This window comes from Grus americana, chromosome 3 (assembly GCF_028858705.1).
Source record: "Grus americana isolate bGruAme1 chromosome 3, bGruAme1.mat, whole genome shotgun sequence".
NCBI classification, from domain to species: domain Eukaryota; kingdom Metazoa; phylum Chordata; class Aves; order Gruiformes; family Gruidae; genus Grus; species Grus americana.
Genome location: NC_072854.1, coordinates 39,920,316 through 39,945,914, shown reverse-complemented (window position 1 = coordinate 39,945,914; position 25,599 = coordinate 39,920,316). Strand labels below are relative to the sequence as shown.

General features: G+C 37.6%; 1 protein-coding gene across 2 annotated transcripts in view; it reads right to left on the bottom strand.

The window, feature by feature from the left end:
• ZNF292 (zinc finger protein 292) overlaps window positions 1-25,599 on the bottom strand; it is a 59,712-nt gene that overhangs the window by 14,604 nt on the left and 19,509 nt on the right. The window contains exons 2-7 of one of the 2 annotated variants that reach the window (XM_054820584.1): window positions 17,059-17,213; window positions 16,438-16,516; window positions 14,932-15,067; window positions 5,010-5,212; window positions 2,003-2,139; window positions 613-754 (exon numbers count right to left, since the gene is read on the bottom strand). In XM_054820584.1, the coding sequence (XP_054676559.1) occupies window positions 613-754; window positions 2,003-2,139; window positions 5,010-5,212; window positions 14,932-15,067; window positions 16,438-16,516; window positions 17,059-17,213 (852 nt within the window). Of the gene's footprint in view, window positions 1-612; window positions 755-2,002; window positions 2,140-5,009; window positions 5,213-14,931; window positions 15,068-16,437; window positions 16,517-17,058; window positions 17,214-25,599 lie in introns of those variants that run through there. The other variant, XM_054820585.1, reaches the window with a different exon arrangement.

The following is a 25,599-nucleotide window of genomic DNA, read 5'->3' as shown; positions in this document are numbered from 1 at the left end:
TAGGAAAATTAGATGACAAGGTTAGCTGAGATAGATGAACAGAGTTTTTAATATGACATTGGATCTAAGTCCACAAAAGGCAAGTACTTAATTTATCAAAACAAACTGCATTTTTAAGTGGCAATTCAAAAGGTTTTTTTCCTTTTTTTTTCTTTTGTAAACTTTCTGTAATTTTCTTATATATTAATATACAGCCTTCATTTTCTCTTCTCATAAGCTTTTCCTCTCCATTTTCTGTAATATTTGAAATATGGAAAGTAATGAAGGGGATGTTAGGACCTGCCAACAGAAAATACCTCTTTTAGAGGACATGGACAATAATAGAGGCTATAATCTCATCTTTAGATTTTCCGTCATCTCAGTTGTGGCATCCAGCTCTTCTATTTATCCCCCAATTTTTTTTTCCCCAAAGGAACAAAGAAGTTTTAATGATTCAAAATGAATCAACTTACAGTTTACCTACAGAAGGCTACAGCCTTTCCTAAAACCAATAAGGATTGCCCGAAAGCTGATGCTACACAAAGAGACGGGATGTCTAAGCAGCTTTCATAAATTTTCCTGATTACAGTTCCATTAAAAGTGCCAAAAATATTCTTTCAGGAGTATCCTTACCTCTGAATTAATTACTTTAATCAGGAAGAAAATGTGATAAACAGTCTTAGTTAACACAGAAAGTTGACGACATCTCTCTAGATACACTTGAATAGAAGGCTCTACCCTTTGCTGCAGTTTACTCCAAAAAAGAGTCAGTTCCCTAGAACAAGAGAACAATATTTCAGGGCCAGCAACGAAACCACTAATCTGATCACAAGAAATGCAAGGTTGAGAACAGTTTCTGTTTTGTCTTTGGGAAAGGAAAAAAAAGTATCTTAATTTATTCACACCTTATCTTACAGAGAAAAGCTTTTATTAATATACCCACACTATTAGTATCTAATTTTCAAAATTATTACAATGACTCAATTCCAGAAGGACAGACCAGAATAAAACCAGTATTACCACAATTTATGCTACATAACTTACAGACTCATGATGTGGTCTTGAAAAAAGTCTTGCAAAGTAGTTTACTCTTCACTCCACAGACTGGAATTTTACACTTCTGAATTCTTAGTAATTACTAACAGCTATAGGAGGATGGCTTTTCTCAGTGGTAGATACATTTTTATTGAGCTGCTCCGCTTTAAGAGCTGAATCTAACTGTGATTTAGTAAGAAATTAGCCCCCAAAGCCAAACAGTATTACTGTATCTACATTAACTCACTAGTTCATTCCTCCTTAGGTGCAAATAGCCAAGGGTATTTAGTACCTTGGGGAACGGTGCAAACCCCCAAAACTTTAGCAGAATCTGTCAAAGCAAAATCCTGCATGTTCTCCTGCTGCTGCACAAAGGAGGTGCACGAACAAAGCAAATTCTTCAGTAATTGTACAGGTTTGGAAGTACAACCAAACCATTAGTAGTTGGAAATTCAGACCCTAACAGCTCAAATATCTGCCAACAAAGACCAGTTATTTGTTCCCACATTAAAGAAAGCAAGCCCTAAACAATAGGTTTCTTCACCTAGCTTATTATTTTGGTTGTAGTAGTAAAGAGCTCCTTCTTTTCTAAAAGTTTGTTAGAGAAAGAAATACTGTGTTATGAAATAAGGACAGATGGGAACAGTATTTATGCATTAAATGTTGACATAATGCTGAATAGCTGCCTGCAGATATTAAATTCCTTATTTCTACAGTGTGAGATTATTGTCAAGAAAAATTATTAACTAGCTCCTGGCATTTGTAAATGCCTCATCATATATACAGCCTTCAAATTCCCATAATGGAAGCTAATCTTGTCAAATATTTCTTTTCTTTTCTTTTTTAGCTTTCCAAGAGCCTTATCTCCTTCCTGTTTAGCTCACAGATTTTATCAGCTAAAGAAAGTTAACTTATGGCTTACGTATCAGCTCTATCTTCCCAAAACTAATTTTCGTTCCACTAGACAGAAAACAATATTCAAACTCACCAGGCACAGTACATCTCTCCTTGCTGCAGCTGGCGAGATAAAAATGCTGCACATAAAATTAGAGCACTTTTTTCATCTCCATCAGATTCTAGGTTACAGATCATTTCTAGAGCATCTTTGCAATCTACTTCTGCAATCTAGAAGGGAGGAAAGAAAACAAGACGAAGACTAAGAAAGTGGTTTCATTTTCAGACATACAGTCATCTGATCCTTTGCAAAAAGATGGTAATTTAGAACTTCGTGAATATTTAACTCTATCAGATAGAGATAAGCTTGAAAGCAAATCAGTGTTTCTAGATAGAGTGTCAAAACTGATTATGCCACCAGAAAAAATGTTTTATTAAAGTGAATATAAACTTGTTTCTCAGACATAAGACTTATTTGTATCTACTGTCCCAGTCACCTAAAAATTTTAAAGTATAACATTATTCGTATATATTATATACATATGATAATTGTAATAAGCAGATTTATAACTTTAAATTGCAGCCTAACACAAAAAGATTATTACCTGAATTTCTAACTCAGTTTACTAGTTACTGATGTTACTACCGCTTTAATACAATAGCTGGGCAACTAATGATTCTGAAGTTTAACCTGAAAGTTCCAGTGTTTTTTAAAAAAATCAAAGACAAAAAGAAAAGGGAAGCTGTACAGTAAGAAGCATGTCAACTGAATGCTTTTCTAGAACATTAGTTTCTGCAACATAACTTATTTGTTCAAGCAACGATGGAAGCACTTAATTTTGTAGCAAAACAAAGGAAAAACCAGTCACCTGGTAGTACTAGACAGTAGTATCAGTACTGAATCAGTGCACTTGTTGTAACAATTGCTGTCTAATTTGAGTCTCAGGAGACTGGTTTGATTACATCAATTAGCACATCTGGTGGGACAGGCTGGTATTTATTATTTGACACTGGCAGTTGAAGAATAACTTGACCGTTGCAACAGCACTGTTGGAAGTCTCTCTTGAGAAATCACAAGACCACCCAAAGCAAGAAACAGAAGTGCCCACCCAAACACCCAACTAGTCTGGTAAGGTGGGTGCCTTTGGCTAAGGTGGCAGCACAGCTTGGTTGGGCACCATGGTAACCAGCTATTAGTCCAGCAATCAAACTACAATTTTGAAGAGTATGGCAACTCATTTTTTTCCTCTAAATTGACACTTTGTAAATATACTAATAACCCTTCATTCAACATCATTTGAGGTTTAATAACCTCAAAGTCATCTTCTAAAGAAAACTTCATTTCTCAAGACCTTATAGAAGATGGATTAACGTAACTGTAATACCAATTTAGACTGAAGGTCTGCTTTGCTCAGTGCCCCATCTCAGACAGGGTCCATCAGTTAAAAGCTTAGGGAAGAATATGGGAAACTGAACTTAGAATAAAGGGATTTTTTTTTCTGAAATGTTTTTCTGGCCTCTCAGAGTTCCTATGGGACCCAGCTTCCAGCAAAGGTCTGTACAGGTCCAGTCAAGTCTGTCAGTCTAGCATTTCACATACCACCGATTTGAATTCTTCACATTATTGAAGCAAACTATTAGACTAATCCAAGCTGAAAATGAGCTCAAATGCTACTTTTCTACCTATTCTGAATGGATATAAAAATTTCCATACCACTAAAGAGTGAGCCGTACTTCTTTACCGTTTACCTTTTTTCCCCCATTTTCTTCCTGTTCTCACACTACGAAATGGCTATCCTCAGTTCAGAAGTCCATCTTGACATGTTAATAGCATACCTGCCTTCTCTTGGTAATACATGAACTTTCCAGAATGGTTAGTAAGACTGCAAACAGTGCTGCAGCTGAAGCTGCAAAGCTAAGCAACCCAAGCAATCCAAGGTTCGGAAATATCTGAATTAGGTTCTCTGTGATAACCCAATTTGAACTTTTCTGTATGTTACGGCATCCTAAGAAACAAGGCTACCCCATTCCTTCTGTCCACGGGATGTGTGGTTCATTCACTGACCAAGCCCCTTCTGCTTTGGGAAGGGGGTGGGGCTGAGTAATGAAGGAAGCATGTTTGCAGGGTCACAAATTCCAAGTTTCAATAAGTCCTCAAGCAAACAAACATGAGATTGCACAGCCCTTTCACAGCTCCTCCTGAACCTGTTCTGGCAGGGCCTACAGCAGCCAGAGATGGAAGGGTAAGACCGATCCAGAGCATCTTATTGAGCATCTATCATAAGGGCATGCCCAGTGAGAAGCTGCCATCTTACAATTCAGTCTATAACTAGAGCAGGAAACTTTTCCAACTCTAACCACTGTATAGTTTTCATCCCTTGAAGATCAATTTCAATATGCTTAATACTTACTAGGAAAATAAAAAGATGACAGACAAAAAGACAGCAGAGAGATGCAGACAGTCAAGAAAACTGACAACTGCAGTTAGTTTTCCTTTAAGAAGGAAAAAAAGCTCACATAAAACTTTGTGGTGGGGTGAAAAATGAAGATGTCATCTGAAAGAATGCAGAACAGCAAAGCTGTCATCTCTTCTTTGACTTTTGTATTTAAATAAGAAGGACTTTATATTTCAAACCAGATCAAATATCTGATTTCACCTTCAATTTCACCCAGGCACTTGGGTTAAAAAAGGTTACATTTATCGTCTGAACTGAAAGCAGCATCTAAAGGGCCCCATTCTATGTACTAGGTTCTACACAAAAAGCTGTATTTAAAATAGTAAGACTGGGAAAACCATTACCTTCACCTTATTAACAGGATCTGAGGCAGGGTTTTAAAATACTTCAAGCAAAATCAAACATAAAGTTGTGGCAGAGCCAGAAAATGCCTGCTAGTGACCTAATATTACACTTCCATAAGTGTTTTAATTGAATCATTACTAGTCAGTTTAAAAGTGATTTAAATGAAAAAACAAAATTCTGAAAATATTTTAGATCATATTTTAAAAGTAAAACCTCTTCTACAGAAAACCAGCCTATGATTAATGACTTTATTATCATTAAAGAAATGAGTCTAAAAAATGTTGTTCATTTTTTACTTACTTCTTCCATTAGCTTTTCATTTGGTGATCCTGAACAAAGACAGACCAAGTAGGTTTGCTTGAAATTGCCTTTTGCACTGATTTCTGGATGGTCAGAGCACAGTTTTGCCAGGGCAGTAGCTTGAGTTAATTGCTTTGTTTTCATTAGGTGCTTAATACGCATATCCAGCAGGACGGGGCCTTCAAACACTAAAAATTCATTCACTTCAAAGAAAAACAAACCCAAATATTACAAACACATTTCACAGCAGGTTTCAGAGTTAACAGATAGCATTTACTCATTCATGATTAACCCCTAAAAATTACAGACATCAAAAAACATACAAAAGGTACAAAGCAGAGACAAGAAAAAAACATCTTTGAGAACTGTACTTGTTTATTATAAGGGTTCCCTGCTACAGGAGACCTTTCATCTACTTGCAAGTTTTAATTCATTCTAATTTCTTGACAAAATAGCTGCACACAAAACAGATTTAGAAAGCATATAAATATTAAAATATTTAGATACCATTTAATTATAGTTCTACAATATGATAAATAACAAAACCACTTCTCTCACATCCTTCTTTATGTGTCTGTGCTACACCTTTGCTAATAGTTGCCTTTTAAAGACCTTGCAATGGAAGGATAAATGTGACAAACGTAGAAGCATCTGAAGTCCTTTCTATTAGTGTTAAATACTTCGCATTACACATCCATACAATGCAGTCAAACTCCGTTAAAAGTTTTTCAGCCAAATAAATTTCCTACAAAAAGAGGCTTATCTTGTATATGGTCGACTGCGTATAGTTTAAAACTCAGACACAGGAATGGTTGCATTTTCTTCAACTATAGTTTGTAGATATGCTATGTAGTTAAAACTCTACTGTCAATGCTAACAATCCAACTCTAGGTGCTTCAGTGGAAGACATTAAGAATCGTACAAAAAAAGGGGGGCACAGGTCAATGTTCCTACTCTTACATATACAGCTGAGGTCTCATCCAGATCCTCAAGATCAAAATTGCTTCAGCTTTGAAGCATGCGGTTTAGTACTACCTCCAAAATATTTAAAGTTAATTATTAAGACTAGATAGACGCAGAGATAATTTTGTTTAATCCTTTTGACATCAACCCCTCCCTGTGACAACTGTTTCCACATGCCAGTTACACACTGCATGAAAAAGCTTTTTGGTTTTCAATTATCCACATCTTAATTTCATGACACATTCTCTCATCTTTTAAAAATAACAGAGTTTTCTACTGCTTTTTGTTTCCATTCTTCCATGAAAAACAGCAGATTCATTATATTCTTTCAGTGTTAGGGTAAAATCTTGATCTTCTCTAAATGAGATTTTTTCCAGCCTTTCAGTATTTTCATCACCTCTTCCTGAAACCTTCTGGGCATTTGCAGCACTCAGTTTCTGACACATCTTGGTAGAAACATTCACTATATTCCTCTTAATTTACTCGCCTTGAATTTCATTTGAATCATGTTGCTCATTCACCTAATTTATATTTTCTTGACTTTCAAAGTCCTGTTTGGTCTTGATGAAATAATTAAGTAATTTCAGCATCTGCAAAATTAATTTCCTCTCTAGTATTTGGAGCATTAGTATACCGAACATGAGGTTTACTGAAAAAAAAAAATCATCTCATTTTATTATTTGCTTCCTCCCATCCTAGTTAGTTTTTGATTCATGACTGTCTTTCATTTTATCTCATGGTTTCTCCTTCTTCTAGCTATTTATACAGGATATTACTAAAAGCCCATCTTGCAATCAAAATTAGGTCAACTGTTTTATCATTTTAGCGCACAGAATTTTAGGGCAGAAAATACTGCCTTTTGCAGAAGTCAGGCCTGTTAGACCCCATCATTATCTTTCACGCATTTTCAGATTTATGGCTGAATTATCATTTCAACCAACTTGTTAGTTATTTGTTCGGGATACTTGTGCACTATTACAAATGATCAGTCATGGCTCACGGATGTGTAAGAATATTCAGTCTAATATGAGTTCTTTCTTCCTCTCTCCTCTGTTGATGAGGATATAACCAGATTTTTATTCATGTAAGAACAAAGAAAAACTAGAGCGCACTAACAGACAATCGGTAGATGGTAACCATTTTTGTATTTATTAGAGGACATTTGCCTTTTAAGCAACAGAATAAGTGTTCCTTCAATGTCATTAACAATGCCTTACAAAGAACATTCATACTCTTGTCAACCCACAAATGACCCAATGATTAATTACATTCAATAGTTTTAGCCTTGCTCATCCTCCTACCAGGTACCAGTAATCCTTTCACCCACAGTGCCTACTCCCAGCTAGTCTGTCTGGAATAACATTGGAATATTTTACCTTATTTTCTGTAACAAGATACAGGAAGACCTTAGACTTTAAGCTGTATTGGTAACCCAAGATGTTTCAGTATGGTTTATTATTATAATTACTGCAGTTAAAATTTTAGAGACTGTGTTCTATCTGCTAGTCCTCAGTAATCCCCTTCCTTTAGTGTTTACTGCTTCAGCCAGCCTATCTTGCATAAGCATCAGAACATTTTCTGTCATTCTCAACAAGATATAGGAAGACCTCAGGGTTAAAGCTACATATTAGCTCTTATGCCTTTATTCTAATCCAAGTGATTATAATAATTACAGGTAACATTTGAAAGCCCATTCAAAACACAAGTTTTAATTATATTTATTTCGCAACTGAACCATGTATGACATTTTAAGATAAAAAACAGTGCCAAGGTTGCAGGAGCAAGTCTGCTGGGGAAGAGTCTTGAGGATAAGATTTCAGTTTATTTTTTCACATTTTATAAATATATTTTATAGTGTGATGTCTATTTCAAAAGTTATTGTAGACAAACTGTTAGTTTACTGTAACAAATATAACAATAAAAATGCTTTGAAGCACAAGTGATTTTTCAGCACTAGTTAGCTAACCTCTATGAGTACAAAACCTGAAGTATTTAATGAGAATGATATAGTTTATCAATAGCATGATTCTTGGAAGAATTATTAAATGTAATTTTTGTGCAATGCTCCACCATTCCTTAAAATGCAGAGAATTACGTTTGTGCAAGGCACGTGCAGAATTCATTTAAAATTACAGAACGAACATGAGAGAAAAAAAGATGAGCAGATGACATCTGAGAGATGGTACTATGATCTACTAACTCTGGCAAATAAACTTGGAAATACGGCAAGCTAACCTTTTAAACACAGGTTCCCCATTATTCCCTTGAATCCCCATAGTTGGAGTCTCAGGTCATACTACCAAGTGATTCCATGTCAAGTCCGCAAGAACTACTATACACTTTGATTACAGGTAATGCTTATACCATACATGAATTAAAAAAAGAGAAAAGATAATCTGTAGATTAGTAGCACACAAGAGCATGAATAAGCTGTGAGCACAGTTCTGTAGTAATAAGTTCTCTATGGTGGACAGTCCACATGTATGTCATGTTTTGGCTGACTGGAGGACTTGTAGAGCACAAAGCAAAGAATTTTTGCCTTACTGAAAGCGCTCATAATACTACTAACACTACCCTTTGCCAATTCTCGGGTAGGTATAGATTAATCTACCAAAGACCTTTATTTCTTCTCAACCTCACTCTGGCCAAGGAGGATGAAGGCAGGAGGTGAATGTACTTATGGACTATCCATCTCAAAGACCTTCAGTTACTAGTCAGTAACCTCTTTAGTCATCTTCAAGCGTTAGTCCACATGTGCGTTCACACTGTGGGCGACTCTGAACTGTACTCGATACTTTCATATTTACCTGGAGCTGGGTCTCAGAATCCTTCATGCAAACAACATCTCAGCACAATTCTGCTGAATGCAGCACCAATCCTGGATGTTTCTACGATGGCATATTGTCTGGTGAAAGGGTAAAAGAAGTTCCAGGTGGCTGCTTTGAATACACCCAGGATGCAGACACTTTTGGGTTTTTTAAGTGAGGCTGCTGGTATCATTCAACTTCTGGCAGCGGATGCTCTCATTACTGAAAATAGTTCCATGCTGGCTGTTTAAATTCTAACCTATCTTGATAATCTCTGAATAGTGATGGTTGTATCCTTGAACCCCTTTTCAGTGGGACATACTTCAGAAGTCTGCCTACTGCATTTAAACTCATGAAAAATTCAAGAACTTAATTCTTGACATCAAGGTTTGAATCTCTAAGGATAATCAGAATCAGATTAAAAAAAAGCAGCAGCAGCTTGACTTTTGTAGGGTTATCTCAGATCCTTTTCCTCTAGACAGTTCCTCCACTCACCCTCAGTGCCAGCTGAGATCAATGACAGCTTTGAAGGATTTCACCATCACTACAAGAAAATGACAACCTTGAGGATGAAAAAACAGGTTCATGCTGAAGAGCACAAGCCACACTGACAGAAACTGAAGGTGGAAGTGCAGTAGTAGAGTGTTTTACCATTGCATAGGTTACCATGTAACCCAAACCACTTTGGCATACTTCAACTTTCAGTCTTTGATACACTAAGCAATAAGGCCAACCAGATTAGCAACACAACTTCAAGAAATATAAATTCTGGTTGTCATGAATTCAGACCGGCTTTAATTCAAGATTAAAATCGGTCCTGATATCAAATTAAGCTATCTGGTAGTTCAGGAGGAGGCCAATAAGACAAAAGACCCACTAGCATGTGAAGAATTAAGACTATCTTACTAAGGTTTCCTTCCCTAACCAATCAATGAAGTAGAGAAACATGGAAAATTCTTCTCTCCAAATACAAATGCTTCTTGTTGATCATATGCAATTTCAAGAAAAAAAGTAGTCATGCAGCTGAAACCCGAAGTAGTAGCAGGTCCAGTTAACATGCAAATGCAATGCAATGTCTGATAGCAATATGAAAACAGTTGCCGAGTGCTAAAGCAGGTGAACCGTTTACTTTCAAACTAGTCAGTCAGCTAATACTGCCATCTTGAATTTAATGATGTGGATAAGATATTTTATTTTCATGTCTAGGATATTCTTCCAAATTTCTTTCTGCTTTGCTACTGAGACTAGCTGTTCCCACTATTTGAGGTTGATGGAAACTGGTTGAGCAGTGCTCCAGCAAAGAATGTTACCAACATGCTCATAAGGGATCTCTGAAATATTGAGAAGATCAATACTTTGCTATCCTCATGACCCAATGGGATCAAGTAATTTTGGGTGATCTCTTAAGTCTAAAATGTCCATGATGCTACATAGACAAAACTCAAAATTTGATACACATTCTTTAAAGACACAGGAGACAGGTTTAGGTGGAAAAAGAAGAAAATTCACATGAACAAGCAAGTAGTTTACAGTTCCTGATCACACTTTTAAGAGATAACACTGTTGAGGAACCAGAGTTTGAATCAAGAAGTTGCAGGCCTAGTTGCATAATTGTTGTGGGTCAAGACATAGGCAAAGGGACAGAAGCAAGAAACAGTAAGATATGCGGAACTGGGGGGAGGATCTCTCTCTCAGCACTGAACTGCTCTGAGGGAGTGGAAGATTGCCTGGGCATTCTTCAAAGGAATGTAGATTAATTCATGACACAATACCAAACAGATTCAGGAAACTCAAAAGGAGTTTCTCTCAGGAAATCTCACAGAGGACAGCCATGAGTAGTGCTATCAACTCCAGATGTCCACTTCTGGGGCCCACAAATGACATCCAAAGATCCTGCTGACAATTCAGTTTCTACAAATAAATTCTCTTTGGAGTCATCAGTCAAAAATAAGAAAAAAAAAAATATTCCGCAGCCCATTAGGAATCCTAATTCCCATTTCCAGGCTAGTCCTCCATACAAAACAGACTAGCATTGTGGGAACAAGCACAGCCCCACCAAATGACAACAATGATGTTCCACTTGCAGGGGGAGAGAGATAAATTTTATTCGGAAACAAGTCAAGCGGGGTATCAGCATTACAATAGTTCCCAAGAGGAGATTCTCTTTTATTTGATGACATCTATTGCACAGAATCTGGTAACATAAGCCAGGTTTCCCATCATTCGTGGTCAGAGATGGGCTAAAAATCCAAGGCAATGCCAATGTTGTCTCCCAGGCAGGTGACAAACCAAGTGGCTGGAAAATATTCCTATTGTGAAAAAATTTTATATGCGCATGCATACACACACACAGATGTGTATTTACGATATATATATGTAGTTCCTGCAGTACAGTTCAAGACAGATTTTACTATTTTATATCTTAATACAGTATGAACATCTTATAGTAATGCAGTAATACCCATCAACATCAAAGAAATCAGTCACAGGCAGGTTGTTCTAGTCAGTGCTTCAAACAACTGGGTATCCATCCTCTAATTTTTGAGCTCCTTAGCGCACAACTTCTTACAGACATACGTTCATCAGAAAATCAAGCCATGCCCAAGGCAGTCAGGAGTAAAGCAATTACTTAATTACACGGCATTCAGAGAACAGACTCCCTAACATCTTAGGAAGTGAGTACCTCCTGATCATATTTAGGTGGAAGCCATGCAACAACCCTTTCCCAAAGCAAGGGGAGCAAGACAATAGTCTAGTTGAGACAAGCCTGCATTTGCTTGACTGTAATCAGAACAAGCCAGCTGTGCTGTGTGGTCAGACAAAATGAACTTGTCTCTCACACTATGTCCTGAGTTTGTACAATTTGAAAATAGAGGAATTCAAAAGGATCTGCCTCTCAGATGAAACACACACCTAGTTGTGCTTCCTACACAAGATGCAAAGCAGCGAATTGACCTTCAGGTGTCAACAAGAGAGGCCTTCGAGAAGAGATAATCACTGGCCTAAAATTCAGCAGATATCCGGTTATGTCAAAGATTCTGAATAGGTTATAATTATTCTGAATAGGTCATAATTGAGACTACAAAGACTGAAAAAAAATAAAACAAACATGAACAAATGAAAAAAAATGCAGGCAACAAAAGCTTAAGAGGATGATATTATGAACAACACCTCCAGTCTCAGCTAGTTGTTTCATCCCCAACAGATAAATGTTTACCCTAATGATTAGTCAAAGACCCAGCTGATCAAATCTGCCAAATGATAACATCCCAGTGTAACAAGCTGACTACTTAAATACTTGGGAACTTCTGACATAGCAAATGGTAAAGGTAACATGAAAAACAAACCCAGAATCCTGTAATCGAAGTTCACAAATATTCCAAAGTCTGTTGTAAGTTAAGGTTGAGGACTGCTGAGAAACAATTGTCCACTGAAAGAGGGTAAGTGGCAGCCAGTGGGAGTGCTGGATTACAGACAAGAAAGCCAGCTCTCTGGGCAATGGAGTTTTGGTATTACTAAAATATCCTTCAAATTAGCAAGAAGACGACACAAAACAATGCAGTATTACAAAAGATGATAATAGCTAGAGAACAGCCTGTCAACTGAGAAACAAAAATATGGGTATGTAGTATGACAATCTTACCACTGATACACATGGGGGGAAAACTCCAAACATAGCCACAGGATGGCACCTCACCCCCAACCAAATGGTTTATGTTGGTCGAATAGATGAGAACACATGGTATAAAAGTGAAAATGATGAAATGACTGACAATCTCCAGGCTGGAAACATTACCTAACCTACCAACCTGAACAGAATGAGCTTACAAGAAAATACATTGAAACCACTGACAACTCTTCTTTCATTCAAAAAATTCCTCATGTTCACTCAAAAAGATGGTGGTTTCTTCATGTGGCCCTCTCTTAGAAAAGACGACAGCAAGATTTAATCATTTTTGAGAAAAAGACAATTCTTCAGTGTCCCAGCACCTTCTGGTCTTCCACACAATGCCCTGGGTAACTACAGCTTAGGGTCAGCACTGGTCTCAGTGGCATTAACAAGGAGCATCTAGGAAGCCAAGTCCTTGAAAGTGAGTTAAACTTATACCCAGGATCACTGAGTCTCACCCCCACAAAATTTACTAGTACAGATGTCTGGTATTCAGAGGCTTCTGAATACAAAAAATTCAGACAAACTCCTAAGCACCAAGCACCCTGATATTAATGGCTTTGTTCCCCATTTTCCAGTGAACAGAACTCAGAGTCGAGAAGCTGATGGGTGGCGTTAGAATTCTTCTCCTCCTTAATATCACCCGCACTGGTGTTTGCCTTCCCTACTGATAAAACAAACAGTCATCAAAAATAGATTAATGATGGAGTTCTAAAAACCCTCAAATATAAGGCAAGTAAAATATTAATTAAACCTCACTCTTAGAAGTACCTTACTGTTAAAAGGACTAGAAGGTGGTTGATACAAAGCTAGTAAAAGAGTACTCTGGGGGACTCCAAGAACTGCATACTAATCCAACATCTGTATTAGAAGCACAATAAATTATTATAAGCAGCAGCAAAATGCAAATATTGTGGAAGAGTAAGCATGATTTTTGTAAAAAAAAAAAATTATACATTTACTGGACTTATCTGATGGAGTTATGATAATATGAATAAGGGAGATCAAATTAATTTTAATTTTAATGTATTAAAAGATGTCCCTCAAACCCCCTAAAGATACCAAACTATCTTGGTAGTAGAAGATCCTTATATGGATAAATTATCACTTACAAGAAAAAAAAGGAAAAAAGAAAACAAACTCTCAGTGGGTTCCCTGAGGATACCAGGACCTCTGCTGTCCAGCATTTTTATAACTATTTGGAAAAGAAGGGCAGAGAACAGGGTGACAAAACATGCTGATAAAAGCAGGGTAGTAAAAACATGCCAACTGTAAATGACCAGAGAGGTCTGCACTCCGTAACATGGCATAACAGACAAAATTAAAACATTGATAAAAACCCCAAAGTGATTTTCATAGGGCAAAAATGCAATCCTAACTGTACATACAGAAAACTAGGTTAGGGAAAACCCTAACACTGAAACAGGCACTAGTCCTCAAGAAAGAAATTGGGACTAAACCAGACAGTTTTAAGAAAACATGGGTTCAATGCTCAGTCAAGAATCAAGTCTAGTATCAGGAAATATTATGAAATAATGCAGAATGAAGGGGAAAATCAGTACATCTACATGTTGACTGCTAAATAAACCTTTGGCCCCCATATGAGGAAAGAGACAGTAAAGCTAGAAGATAGTATGGAACAGACACTAAAGAAGAGAGAAGATGGGATAGGACAGCAGTCTATTGAATCATGTCTTACTATGCATTCATTAAAAGACGTGAGAATAGTTCACTTTTTAATAGAGAATATCACACTAAATAAGCAGGCATCAGGCTAAAAGGAGGCAGACAGAGGAACTACTTTACTTGATGTGAGAACTGTGTAACTCTGCCATAGACACTTAGGTGTGATGGTTCATACAGATTCTAAAACCAATTAGGCAAAGAATCAAAAAAATAGCTAAGACTTATTAACATAAGGATACCACTTCTGAATTGCAAATCATTAACAATGGAAATAATACATAAGGAAAATATCATTCTAAGCCTCTGCTGATCATATACTCTTCCTTATGCAACTGCTGTTAGCCATTCTCAGAACTCTGGTCTAAATGAATCTTCAGTAATGGCCCTCTTTGCATTTCATAACTGAGTAAAGGTCATTCTCATTAAAACAAAACAAAACAAAACAAAAACCACGTGTTTTTTATTTTTTATGTCAACTAATTTTTGTATACCAGTACTGAACTTATCCCATCAAAAAATAGCCTGTATGTAATCTCCCTTCACACAGCTTATAAAGAAAAGGGCAAGAGATCTCCAGGTATGATTACATTTTATGCAAAATACCAACATTAAATTCTTTGTATATTCCTAGGAACCTACTGTCTTAATAATTAAGACAATGCTACAAGTACATTTACTTATATAGCTTATAAATTTTCACATAAACTATATTCAACAAAAGACTTCCATATATCATAATATTTCAATTATTATAAAATGAGGCATATTTTATCCCAATCATCATTTTACATTTTACCTTTATCTGGATCTAACTGTTCCTGGGAAAGAATACCACACAGCACTGGGTTCTTCCACACTCCCTTTTCTTGTGTAAGTGTAGTTAAAATGTGCAGCTCCCGGCTGCCATTTTCCATCAAGTTTTTATGAGCCACCTGAAGAATATATTTTACAAAACAAAGTACTGTTAAAAAAAGATATTAAGAATATGTCTTTTATACTCCTTTATACCTTATGTCAAAAAAAGCCCTTATCAGATACAGATTTAAATGTATAACAAAACAATCTTAATATTTAGCCTATACAGGTTTTACATCTGCCTTTGTCACCTAAGATTTAGGCTGAGAAACCAAAATGACTGAGTGTCCCAAACTCACCTCGAGATTAATAAGGCTACTTCTTAAATTTTTGAAACTAAATTTCGAAATAGGCCCCCCTTTTAAAAATGGATGAGCAAATTCTCTGGTCCACATATTGGTCTAACACCAGCTGCCTAAACTCTTATTCTTTTCAGATTCTTCAGCAGCTCAATTTTTATGCACTAGAGATCCTGAAAAAAATATTTTGGTAGAGGCAAAATATTTAAGCTGTAAGACCTCACTGCACAGTTCTATGCAAATATGATGAAGGCAGGCTGTTTTAAAATAAATTAAAATAGTTTCTACTGCATTTAGGTACTAGAATGAATTCTGGAAGCAGATGTATGCTTGGGAGCAAACTAAATACCTGCAAAAATCTGTGCCTTAGGTAGCAATGCACAACTTACACTAGTCCTTAAAAAAAGAGAAAGGGCTCATCTATCTCTCTTCACTTTTCTTTTACTTTTCCACCTGCTCTGAAGGCTGTGGAACCTCCCAGCACCAAACACACCTAGGCAGTTGCTAGTCAAAATTCACCCTGAAAATCAGCCTTGCATCTTCCTATGTTATTTGGGCTGAGAATCCTGAGGTAACTGTATCTGGTCTTTTTCACTATTATTCCTTCCTTCTCCCTAACCCCCACTTTTTTTTTTTTCTTCTTTTATTTTCCTTTTTTTTTTTTTTAACTGGCAGGACCTTCCACTACATATTTCTGATAAATACTGAGGAACAGAACTTGTTTCAACACCCTCTTTTAAAGCAGAGCTCTAATCCTTAACCAAATAGTGCCCTGTGGGAGATCTAATAATCCTGCAGTATTGATACAGCTTTCACTCATAATAAATGTCAAATGTACACCCATAAATAGTAAGGATAACATATGATATTATTTCATTTATAAAAGTGTTAATAGACAAATATCTTTTAAAACATGAGCTTTCTTTCAAGTGTCTGAAAATATTTTTTTTCTCCACAGCTGCTACATGAACTATGACAGACAAATGATATGACTGACAGCAATTAGTACATAGCATTTCCATCTGAAGGCCTTGATCTTTATCAGCCACCAGGAAACAAGTCTTCAGACATGCTATGTATTTAATATCCCTACGTTTCCAAACCATTCTTAAAAGCTAGTAAGTCTTCATTTCATGAATCAAACTCACCTGTACAAAAGCCTGAAATTCTTCCCATTTATTTTCAGGTAAATCAAGAGGCAGACACAGTAGAAGTTCAATACAGCTTCTGGAAGTCAAATGGGAATATTATTGGAGGCAATTTTTGGCTTTAAAAATGTATAATCAACAATTCTTTATTCTAGTATCCAAATAGTTATTTGTTTGAAATGCAAAAGTCACAAACCAGTTTGCTTTCTTTGAACATATAAAGAAAAGGCAGCCATGGATGCTCTTGCAGAAACTGTAAAAGTAAACTCTCTAAAAGACATCGATTTAAAAAAAAGAAGATTTATCATTGAAGTCCAACCCTGTAACAGCTCGTGTAAATTGATACACTTCCAGATTGCATGCACATCAACAGTAGCAAAGCGTTTCAAGCCAGGGATGTGGCTTGTCCTAGAACAGGAGTTCTCAAGACTGCCCCATTTCCAACAACCAAATATATCCTCTCTCACATGCAGCATTCACCATGAGGAAGGAAGGTGCTTCCCAACCTATTTAGAATGTCTATAGATTGTGAACTGGATTGGGAAGGCATTTAGGCAGTGAAAAGTTACTACCATACAGGTTGGTTTTAGTAAGGTTACTAAAATGTACAAACATACTCACAGTGCTAAACGTTCAAGCACAAAGGCTACATTTTCACACTCGGAGGTAAGATAAGGTCGTGCTTTAACATAACTTCGGATAGCCACTGTATACACCTCTAACAGGGGCAGAGGGTCTTCTGATGTTTTCCACTTTTCTGCATATTCCAGCAAAGTCTGTTAGGAAAAGGAAAAAAACAACCCCCAAATTCAGGAACAAATGTATGTTTTTTAGTTTTTACTCCTCACTAGTAGACTATCCTTCTTAACAATTACATGTATCTCCTTAATACGAATTACATGTTCTCAAAGCATGCCTTTTTTTTCCTTAGAATTTATTGTTTCATTAACAACTGGAATTTAAACTCCACACAAAATCATTCTCTGATCATATAAAAATGTTATGACTGATGCTTCCCCTCTATGGTATCAGCATACAATTCATTTTACATTCATATTTTCCAAATATAGAAGCCTGAAGAATGCATTTGACAACACACGTACTTAACTCTCTTTTTCAGAAATTCATAATTAAGGGATTGAAAAATCATTTTTTAGACATTCACCTCTACAATTCAGCTTCTAAAGCAAATAAATTTGAAAGTATTAGCCTTTATTTTAACTTCTCTACTTTCAGGAACACTTGGACATTTCCTCTCTCTCACCACCTTGCCAATACAACTATCTTCAGGATATTGCTTTTTACAAGGTCCTGAAAGGAATATGAACTATGCATTTTAAAGACACCATTTATACACCAAAACCTCATTAGTCAAAAAGTTGGTTTCCTACTTGCCACGTGAATACCTGCAAACACTGATTTTGAAATAAACCTCACGAGTGTGATGGAATAACCACCACCACCCAAAGTACAACAGGCTTCCATTAATTTCAGTCAGAGCCAGGGGACTCGGACTCAGACACGTGTTAAGGTGGAGTAGCTAGTAAGGGTCTCATGTCAAAACATCCAAACCATGTCCCCCTTGAATCTCTGCTCTCAAGCCTGGGGTAGCTTGAGATTGCAAACTAATTCCTACACTACGGCAGGTTGTAGCCTGTCATATTAAGATGATAAATTTTGCTAATTGTTTCTTGGGGACCATAACAGGCAGAAAGCTCACAGCAATTTTGGTTGTTCAACACCCTGCTCAAAGCAACTGTACACAACCAGTTTCTGAGCCTGACTGCCATTTATTGTGATCTTCCCTAATCAGTACCTAGATGCAGTCCCACAGGTTCTTAATAAAGGGATTAATCTCCCTCAACCTGCTGGCCACACTCTTGCTAGCACAGCTGAGGGTGTAGCTGGCGCCCTGCCGCGAGGGCACACTGCTGGCAGTCCAGGAGGGTGGCTGGGTTGGTGTCCGCAGAGCTACTCCCCAGCCACCGGCTCCCAGCCTCTACTGGTGCATGGGGCTGCTCCCCCCACACGCAGGGCTTTGTGCTCGCCTTAGCTGAATGACATGTCAGCCCATTCCCCCAGGATGCTGAGGTCCCTCTCAAGTATCCTGACCTCCCATGTATCGATTTCTCCCACCAATGTGGTGTTATCTGCAAATGTGCTGAGGGTACACTCTGTCCCCTCACGCAGGTCACTAATAAAGAAGTTAGAGAGTATTTCCTCCAGTGTCAAGCCTTGATAGCATGCCACAAGTTGCCTGCTGCCATCTGCAACTTTTTAATACCAAGCACAAGTCTTTGAGACCCATGGTTCAGCCACCTCGTTATATTGCCTGGATAAGTGGACAATTTAATGGATTTCTTTGTAAGGATACTACAGGAGACAAAGTCCAAGGCCTTGCTGATGTCAGACAGAAAACCATCTGCTGCTGTCCCCTCATCTGCAGAACGAGCTATTTCATCACAGAAGGAAATCAGGTTTGTCAGTGTGAAAGCATTTTACATAGTTCATACTGTCAAGGCCATTTAGCAAGTGTCACGGTTCCCCTTCTTATTAACGCCAGCTATAATTAAAACAATTTTGACAATATTGGTTCAATTCTGACAAGGTTTGTCCTGGTAAGTAAAATCAGAGCCCTCTGGACAATAAAGCCCTTTTGCTACAGAATTCCCCACATACTTGAACAAAAACTAGAACAAAGTGGTTCTCAACTCATTTTAACATGCAAACACTAAAATTTTGTTTAATTTTTAATATGCAAAGGTAAAAATCTTAATGAACTTGCTATGTCTAGGATATAATGCAACTCAAACAAAAAAATTGAACTTTGAGCAAGATGCCTCTGGCTTTACATATCAGAAAGAAAACTAATCATTGATTGTTCAGCCTGGAGAAAAGGCGGCTCTGGGGACATCTAATTGCGGCCTTCCAGTACCTGAAGGGGCCTACAGGAAAGCTGGTGAGGGACTGTTTATCAGGGAGTGTAGTGACAGGACAAGGGGTCATGGGTTTAAGCTGAAGGAGGGTCGATTTAGATTAGATGTTAGAATGAAATTCTTTCCTGTGAGGGTGGTGAGGCACTGGAACAGGTTGCCCAGAGAGGTTGTGGATGCCCCATCCCTGGAAGTGTTCAAGGCCAGGTTGGATGGGGTTTTGGGCAACGTGGTCTAGTGGAGGGTGTCCCTGCCCATGGCAGGGGGGTTGGAACTAGATGATCTTTGAGGTCCCTTGCAACCCAAACCATTCTATGATTCTATGATTAATTCCTCAGGAAAAGCAAGTCAGTCACGTTAAAGGACAAGACAAAATAAAACTAGGTTTAATCCTGTCTTCAACTCTACAAAGTTTAGTGTAAGTTAAATTCAGCATTGCCCTGTCTATGTTAGATATCTGTACTGAGTTAGCTAGTGGTACTATTAAGAACATACTTAAAATACTCCTGTTTGGCAGTGTCCAAAATAAACCCTCTCAATAAAAAAAAGTCAACTGCATTAAACTGAATCAGAAAATGTGGTTATTGACAGTCACAGTACCACTGCAGGTTACAGCACAGACAAAACATGGACCAAAGGTGTCCCAGTCAAGGATGTAACAAGTAAGAAATATGTAGGGTTTTCCAAATTGTTGCATTAAAACCTATTTTGGTTTTAAGGGAGGTCTCAATACACAGTCACCTTAAAAGAAGTTACATACTCTACTGTCCCGCTGCAGCAGAAGATGCTTCTGCAGCATCTAGTGCTCCCTACTGGAACCTTGAACTGAACTCGGATATTGTTTGTTCTACTATAATACCCAATATGATGCTCTCCTAACAGCAGCACAAAAGCACCACAGATCATGGCAGAGAAATCAAGGATGAGTAAAATACAGCAGAAGCATCAAAGAAACAACAAAGGAGGACTGAATAAACAAGCTAACAATGTTAGCAGACATCTATTTCAGTTCCATTTGGCAATTTTGATCAACACACTGGAATAAACAGATCAGAACAAAGGAGTCGGCTTCAAAGAATCTTGAAAGAAACTCCAGTAAGTCTCCCCCCGCCCAAATACTCACATAACCAGAGGTACTATGATTTCAGTTATTGATTTGTCATAGATGACATTTTTAAGGATGCTAGCAGTAAAAGAGCAAAGCTGAAGAAAAAACAGCCTAAACAAACAAAAACCCCCAAGTGGTAGCTAACTTATCAGACCAAGACAGTAACAGGTTGGATAAACTACCATTCAGTTTTAACCAGCTGATTGTCCAAAATTGGTAGAGCTGGCCTGGCCATCATAAATCTGCCGAATAGCTTCTGCCACTAAGGTAAGTTTATATTTAGGAAGTTCATATATCAGGTCATGAATCCTGTTTAATACTAGAAACACTAGGTTTACCTGTTAAAGACTTGACGTAAGTCTCATTTTGAATGTGGCCCATCTACCTTTACTAGTGTTCTCTTCAGAAGACTGCAGCAAGCAACAAGATTAATGCAAGCTTTGGGAAGTGAAGGACTTCTAAAAGTTAGCTACCAAGCCAGGACAACATATCCTGAAAGTCTCAAAGTGTTGAGCAGAAGAGGGTAAAGAAATGAGTGAGGAAGAATAAGTAAGCAGGGAGGTGCAACTAAGCAATTGGTGATCTGAGAAGCATGACTGAAGAATTATCAGGAGGATTCTCACCAGCTGTAAAGACAGCCATCATCTAGAATCTCAAGAAGTAACCAACAGCCTCAGTAGAGAGACCCTGATTGATAAAGCAAGCCATGACAAGTGACCATGGAGACCTGTAACAACCAGATCAGAAGATCTTTAGTTTCATGGGGAGGAAAGAGAGACCTATGGGTAGTCAGCATGCTGAAAACCCTCCAGGTAGGCAGTATCACCATCTGATCTGCACAAGGGAGGATACTGAAGACCGCAGGCCCATTATGATGGAACTCAGCTGTAATTCTTCCAGATAATTAGGAACTTTACAGAAATACTATGCAGTCATTGATACCAGAAAATTGTTGAAGAACTACCGAAGCACTTGCAGAACCTATGAAAGCCCAATCAACACTACTCCAATCCACATCCAGATTAATAAGGACAAATTGAAGCAAATAAAACTTAATTTTGAAAAGATGAGGTTTAGTAGTAGTTAACCAAAACAAATGTAGATATAACCAACATATCGGCAAATTCTCAGAATCCACCACCTAACAAAATATTTGGTATGTTGGTCAACTGTTAATACCAATACTGTCCTTTTAAAGCAGTGTGTGCAGATGCAAACACACTGTATAAAGCAAGAAGAGAAGTTTGCACTATAACATAGTGGCACTATTTTCAGCATTAAATAGTGCTATTTTTATCTAGTATATATAGATCAGCCACTTCGAAGCCATTACATGAACTATATTAAGAACTTACGCCCACCACGCCCTTGAAAAGTATTCGTCAGTATGACAGATTTCCTCGTCTGGATGTCCCCAGACTATACACCACTGCCACTGCACAAAGAAAATCAAATTCATGCTGCTTTGCTTAATGAATCATTGTTGTTCTCCACTTACAACCATAAAAAGAAAGTATTTTACCCCCCCAGCCCTGGGCCTCATTAAGTTATTTATCTCCCCAGTCAGGACATGCTTGTTAATCAAGCCAAGTACTGTATTCAGAGCACAGCAGCAAAGTTTTGTTCCTCTGTGAGACTGAAACAGCATTTTATTTCAGCAGCAGCTTACAGAGTCAAGAATGCTCCAAAAAATGGAATCATCTCAATTTGTACAATAAATATCAATAAGTATTATATCTGTGATTTAAACTGTGGAACATAGTTAGCCATAGGTAATATTCAGACAATAGATTTTATCCTTCTCAATCTTTATCAGAACCTTTACATGAATGTTGCAGTAGCAATGCACCCACTGGAGGATGCTTTTCTACTTTCAAAAGTTACACTGAGCAACCTTCTTTGCTAAAACTAGCACTATAATATCAAAGCTGTGTTATGTTTCATACTAAAACAAGGCATTATTTACTATTAACCAGAGTTTCACATGTACAGTCCACATATACATGTTTCTTCAGCTCTTAAGATCAGATTCTCACCCTTGTAGATATCTGGATAAGGGCAAGCTTACTTAAATACGTTAGATTGTGCCTGGGACTGTCATTTCCATTCCCTGCTCAGCCCAAGCGACTAAGAGGCAGGGAATTTGACAGACAGTGGTCTGACAGGTAAGCTGCACTTCTCAAACCACTCCAGTAACTAGCAAAACCTCTATTTCGGTGACTTTCTTCAAGCACATCCACACAGGAGAAAAGTCCAAGCAACAAGCTTGATACAATCAAGTTATCTGGAGATGAGCATTTTGGAGCTGCACAGAAAGACTGGCTGCAGAAACATCCTCCAGGAAGTGAACTTCCACAGCAGCAGCAGCAGCTAAGTGATGACTGAGCCGCATGTGAACAGCCAAAGTTCAGAAGTGACAGCACTTCTCAGTGAGACTGCTCTGCAACTTCATGTTCACATGGAGCACATTGCTACATAGGCAGGGCTCCCCTTTGTACCTGCCAATAACCAACTGATCTAGAAGAGCAGCTGTTTTCATAGGAACCATCAAAGGGTCTGATTCAAGAAGACAGGGCAAGCTTTATTCAAAGGTGGTAAAGGATGGCTAAAATTCTGTTAGCACTGACAGAAATTTCAAAAGAGAGTGAAGGCTGCAGTCAAGAAAGGGGATAACATAAGAAAATCAGTGAAGCAGGTCTCCCATATCAACGATGCACATGATTTAAGAATCTTTTCCTTGGCTTAAGTTTCTCCCCTGTGAAGAAGGCAGGTGTGCTCTAATGACCAGAGTCATTCACACTTCATATCATTAGATGGATCATAAGCAAATGAAAATGAACTGGGGATCCTGAGTTTGGTGTCATTGTATAGAGGAAGATGCAAAGAGATGCTGTATGCATCTAATGAGCCTGACACTGTAACTACTTCAGTCAAATCGGGTTCCACTGACTACTCGGGACTGGTTTAGAGTTAGATGCTTAGGGTTAAAGGGACGGAAGGTAAGATGACATATACCATAACTTGATCCAGAACAAGGAGATCCTAAAGACAAGATCAGGAGGAAAGAAACTGACATTGCTTACTAAACCCTGCTAAATGCCTTGGGATGGCAACAACCCCAAAGTATGGACTGCAGCATGGTAGATTAGGTCCATCACATTCCACATTATAACCTCTCTAATGGACTCCTATCAAATTCGGTATGTTCTGGAGTCGTGCTACTTAGTATGCATGGGAATTATTGCCAAACTGTTACATTAATGCAAACAAAACATCATGCTTCATACTAGAGTAGCTATGCCAATGCTCCTCCTTTCTCAGATAAGACTGTTGTTGTTTCCCCTCAGTGTGGCAGAAAGTCAGGTAATTTAAATCCCAACCAAAAAAAAAAAAAGAGGCAAGACTCTTCACATTTATTGTGTATGTAAACCCATAGACACCAACCACAGAACATGCCAGTTAACACCTATAAACAGTACAAACCCATCGAATCCACATATTATCTAAATAGCTACGCTAAATAATATTGCATTTTTATAAAAATAGTTATCAAGGAGGGTGTGACACTCTAGGGTGTTCAGTGACACATTTTTAAGTTTTGACATTGTCTTTATTCCCATTGAAGCACAGTTAAATACTGAGTGTACTAGTAAAGAACCTAAGTCAAGCTCACAACCTTTCACTTCAAACTGCCTGGAATCAAAATTAATCTGTAATTTTTAAATAAAAACAATCCTGACTTTTTCCACCTGTCAATGTCACCAGCAAATAGTTCAGTACAGGAACAGATCTTCCAGGTTTAATAAGTACTAGCACTACAAAAGTTAAAGGAGTTTTGATTATTTACATTACACTGCTAGCAACTGCAAGAACATAAGGTAGACATTAGTTTAAAATGTGACTATTTAGTATTTAATTTGTGATGTCATAACACTTCATACTTAAGCAAAAAATTTTGGTTGACTGTCTAAATCAAAAGCCACCCAGACTATTGGTATCCTGATAGATTTCCAACTTTATGTAAAATCTATTATCACAGCACTTTTATAATAAAACATGCTTTGATTTAAGAATTAGCAGCTTGTGAAAATGTTTATTTTGTCACATTTTCTTGAAGATCTAGACTTGAAATAGAGGCTTATGATTATGTAAAATACAGAATATCTCAGACGTATTTATCAAGACACTGGTATCAGTTAGTAGAAGAGAGTTAATTTTGTGCTGAAGATGACATCAACATCCTCCTATATATGCATGTGCACAAAAATATATGCAAAACCAGGTCTCAATACACTGATCCAGGCCAGAAAATTGACCCTGGAGCCTGATCCATGGGCTAAAAACCCCACAGAAGTCTTGGCTTTCATTCAAAAGAAAAACATTTCTAGCTCTTTTTTTTCTGATGTTAGCTGATACAATGATAGATCTTCAACTCTTCAAATGGTATACAATCTGCCCTTCCTCACAGAATACCAGTTCTGATCAAGATCCTTGAGGCAGTACTGTGAATTCAATGACTTCATTGCCCCTCTGTTGTTATGAGGTGTCATCATGATTTCAAAACAGACAACCTGAGAAGTAGCCGGAAGAAGCAACACAGTATATAGATCATTTAAATCAGTAATTTTAGTTTCTTGCATAGGCAAAGATCACAGTCTTTATTGCTTACAATTTCTAACACTCTGGGGAAAAAAAAAACAAAACCAAGACCAATGCCAGCTCACAGAACAGACCAAGATACACAGGGTAGTGTGTACCAATTCACTGCTGTCTTTTCTGTCTCCTCCAATTTAAGGAGAATCTTCATTCTTTTACTGTTCGACGTGCAGCTCCATGGTGGAAAGAACAAGGACAGAAAGTAAAGTTAAAAGGGTTTTATCCAGTGCTTCCAGTAAGAAAAATGGCTTATACCACTCCTATGGGTTGCAGTACTCCAAAATACTGAATTACACCTTCATCAATAAAAAAGTCTAAATCCAACTCCCATAAAGAGTGTAGTATTTTCTTTTTTCAGCATTACCGATGCTACTGACAGTTTAAAGAAGTTGTGATTTTGCGCTTACTAGCAGCTTCACTTGTACTCTGCACAAACATCTTCCTAATGTTTGTTCTTTATCGTCT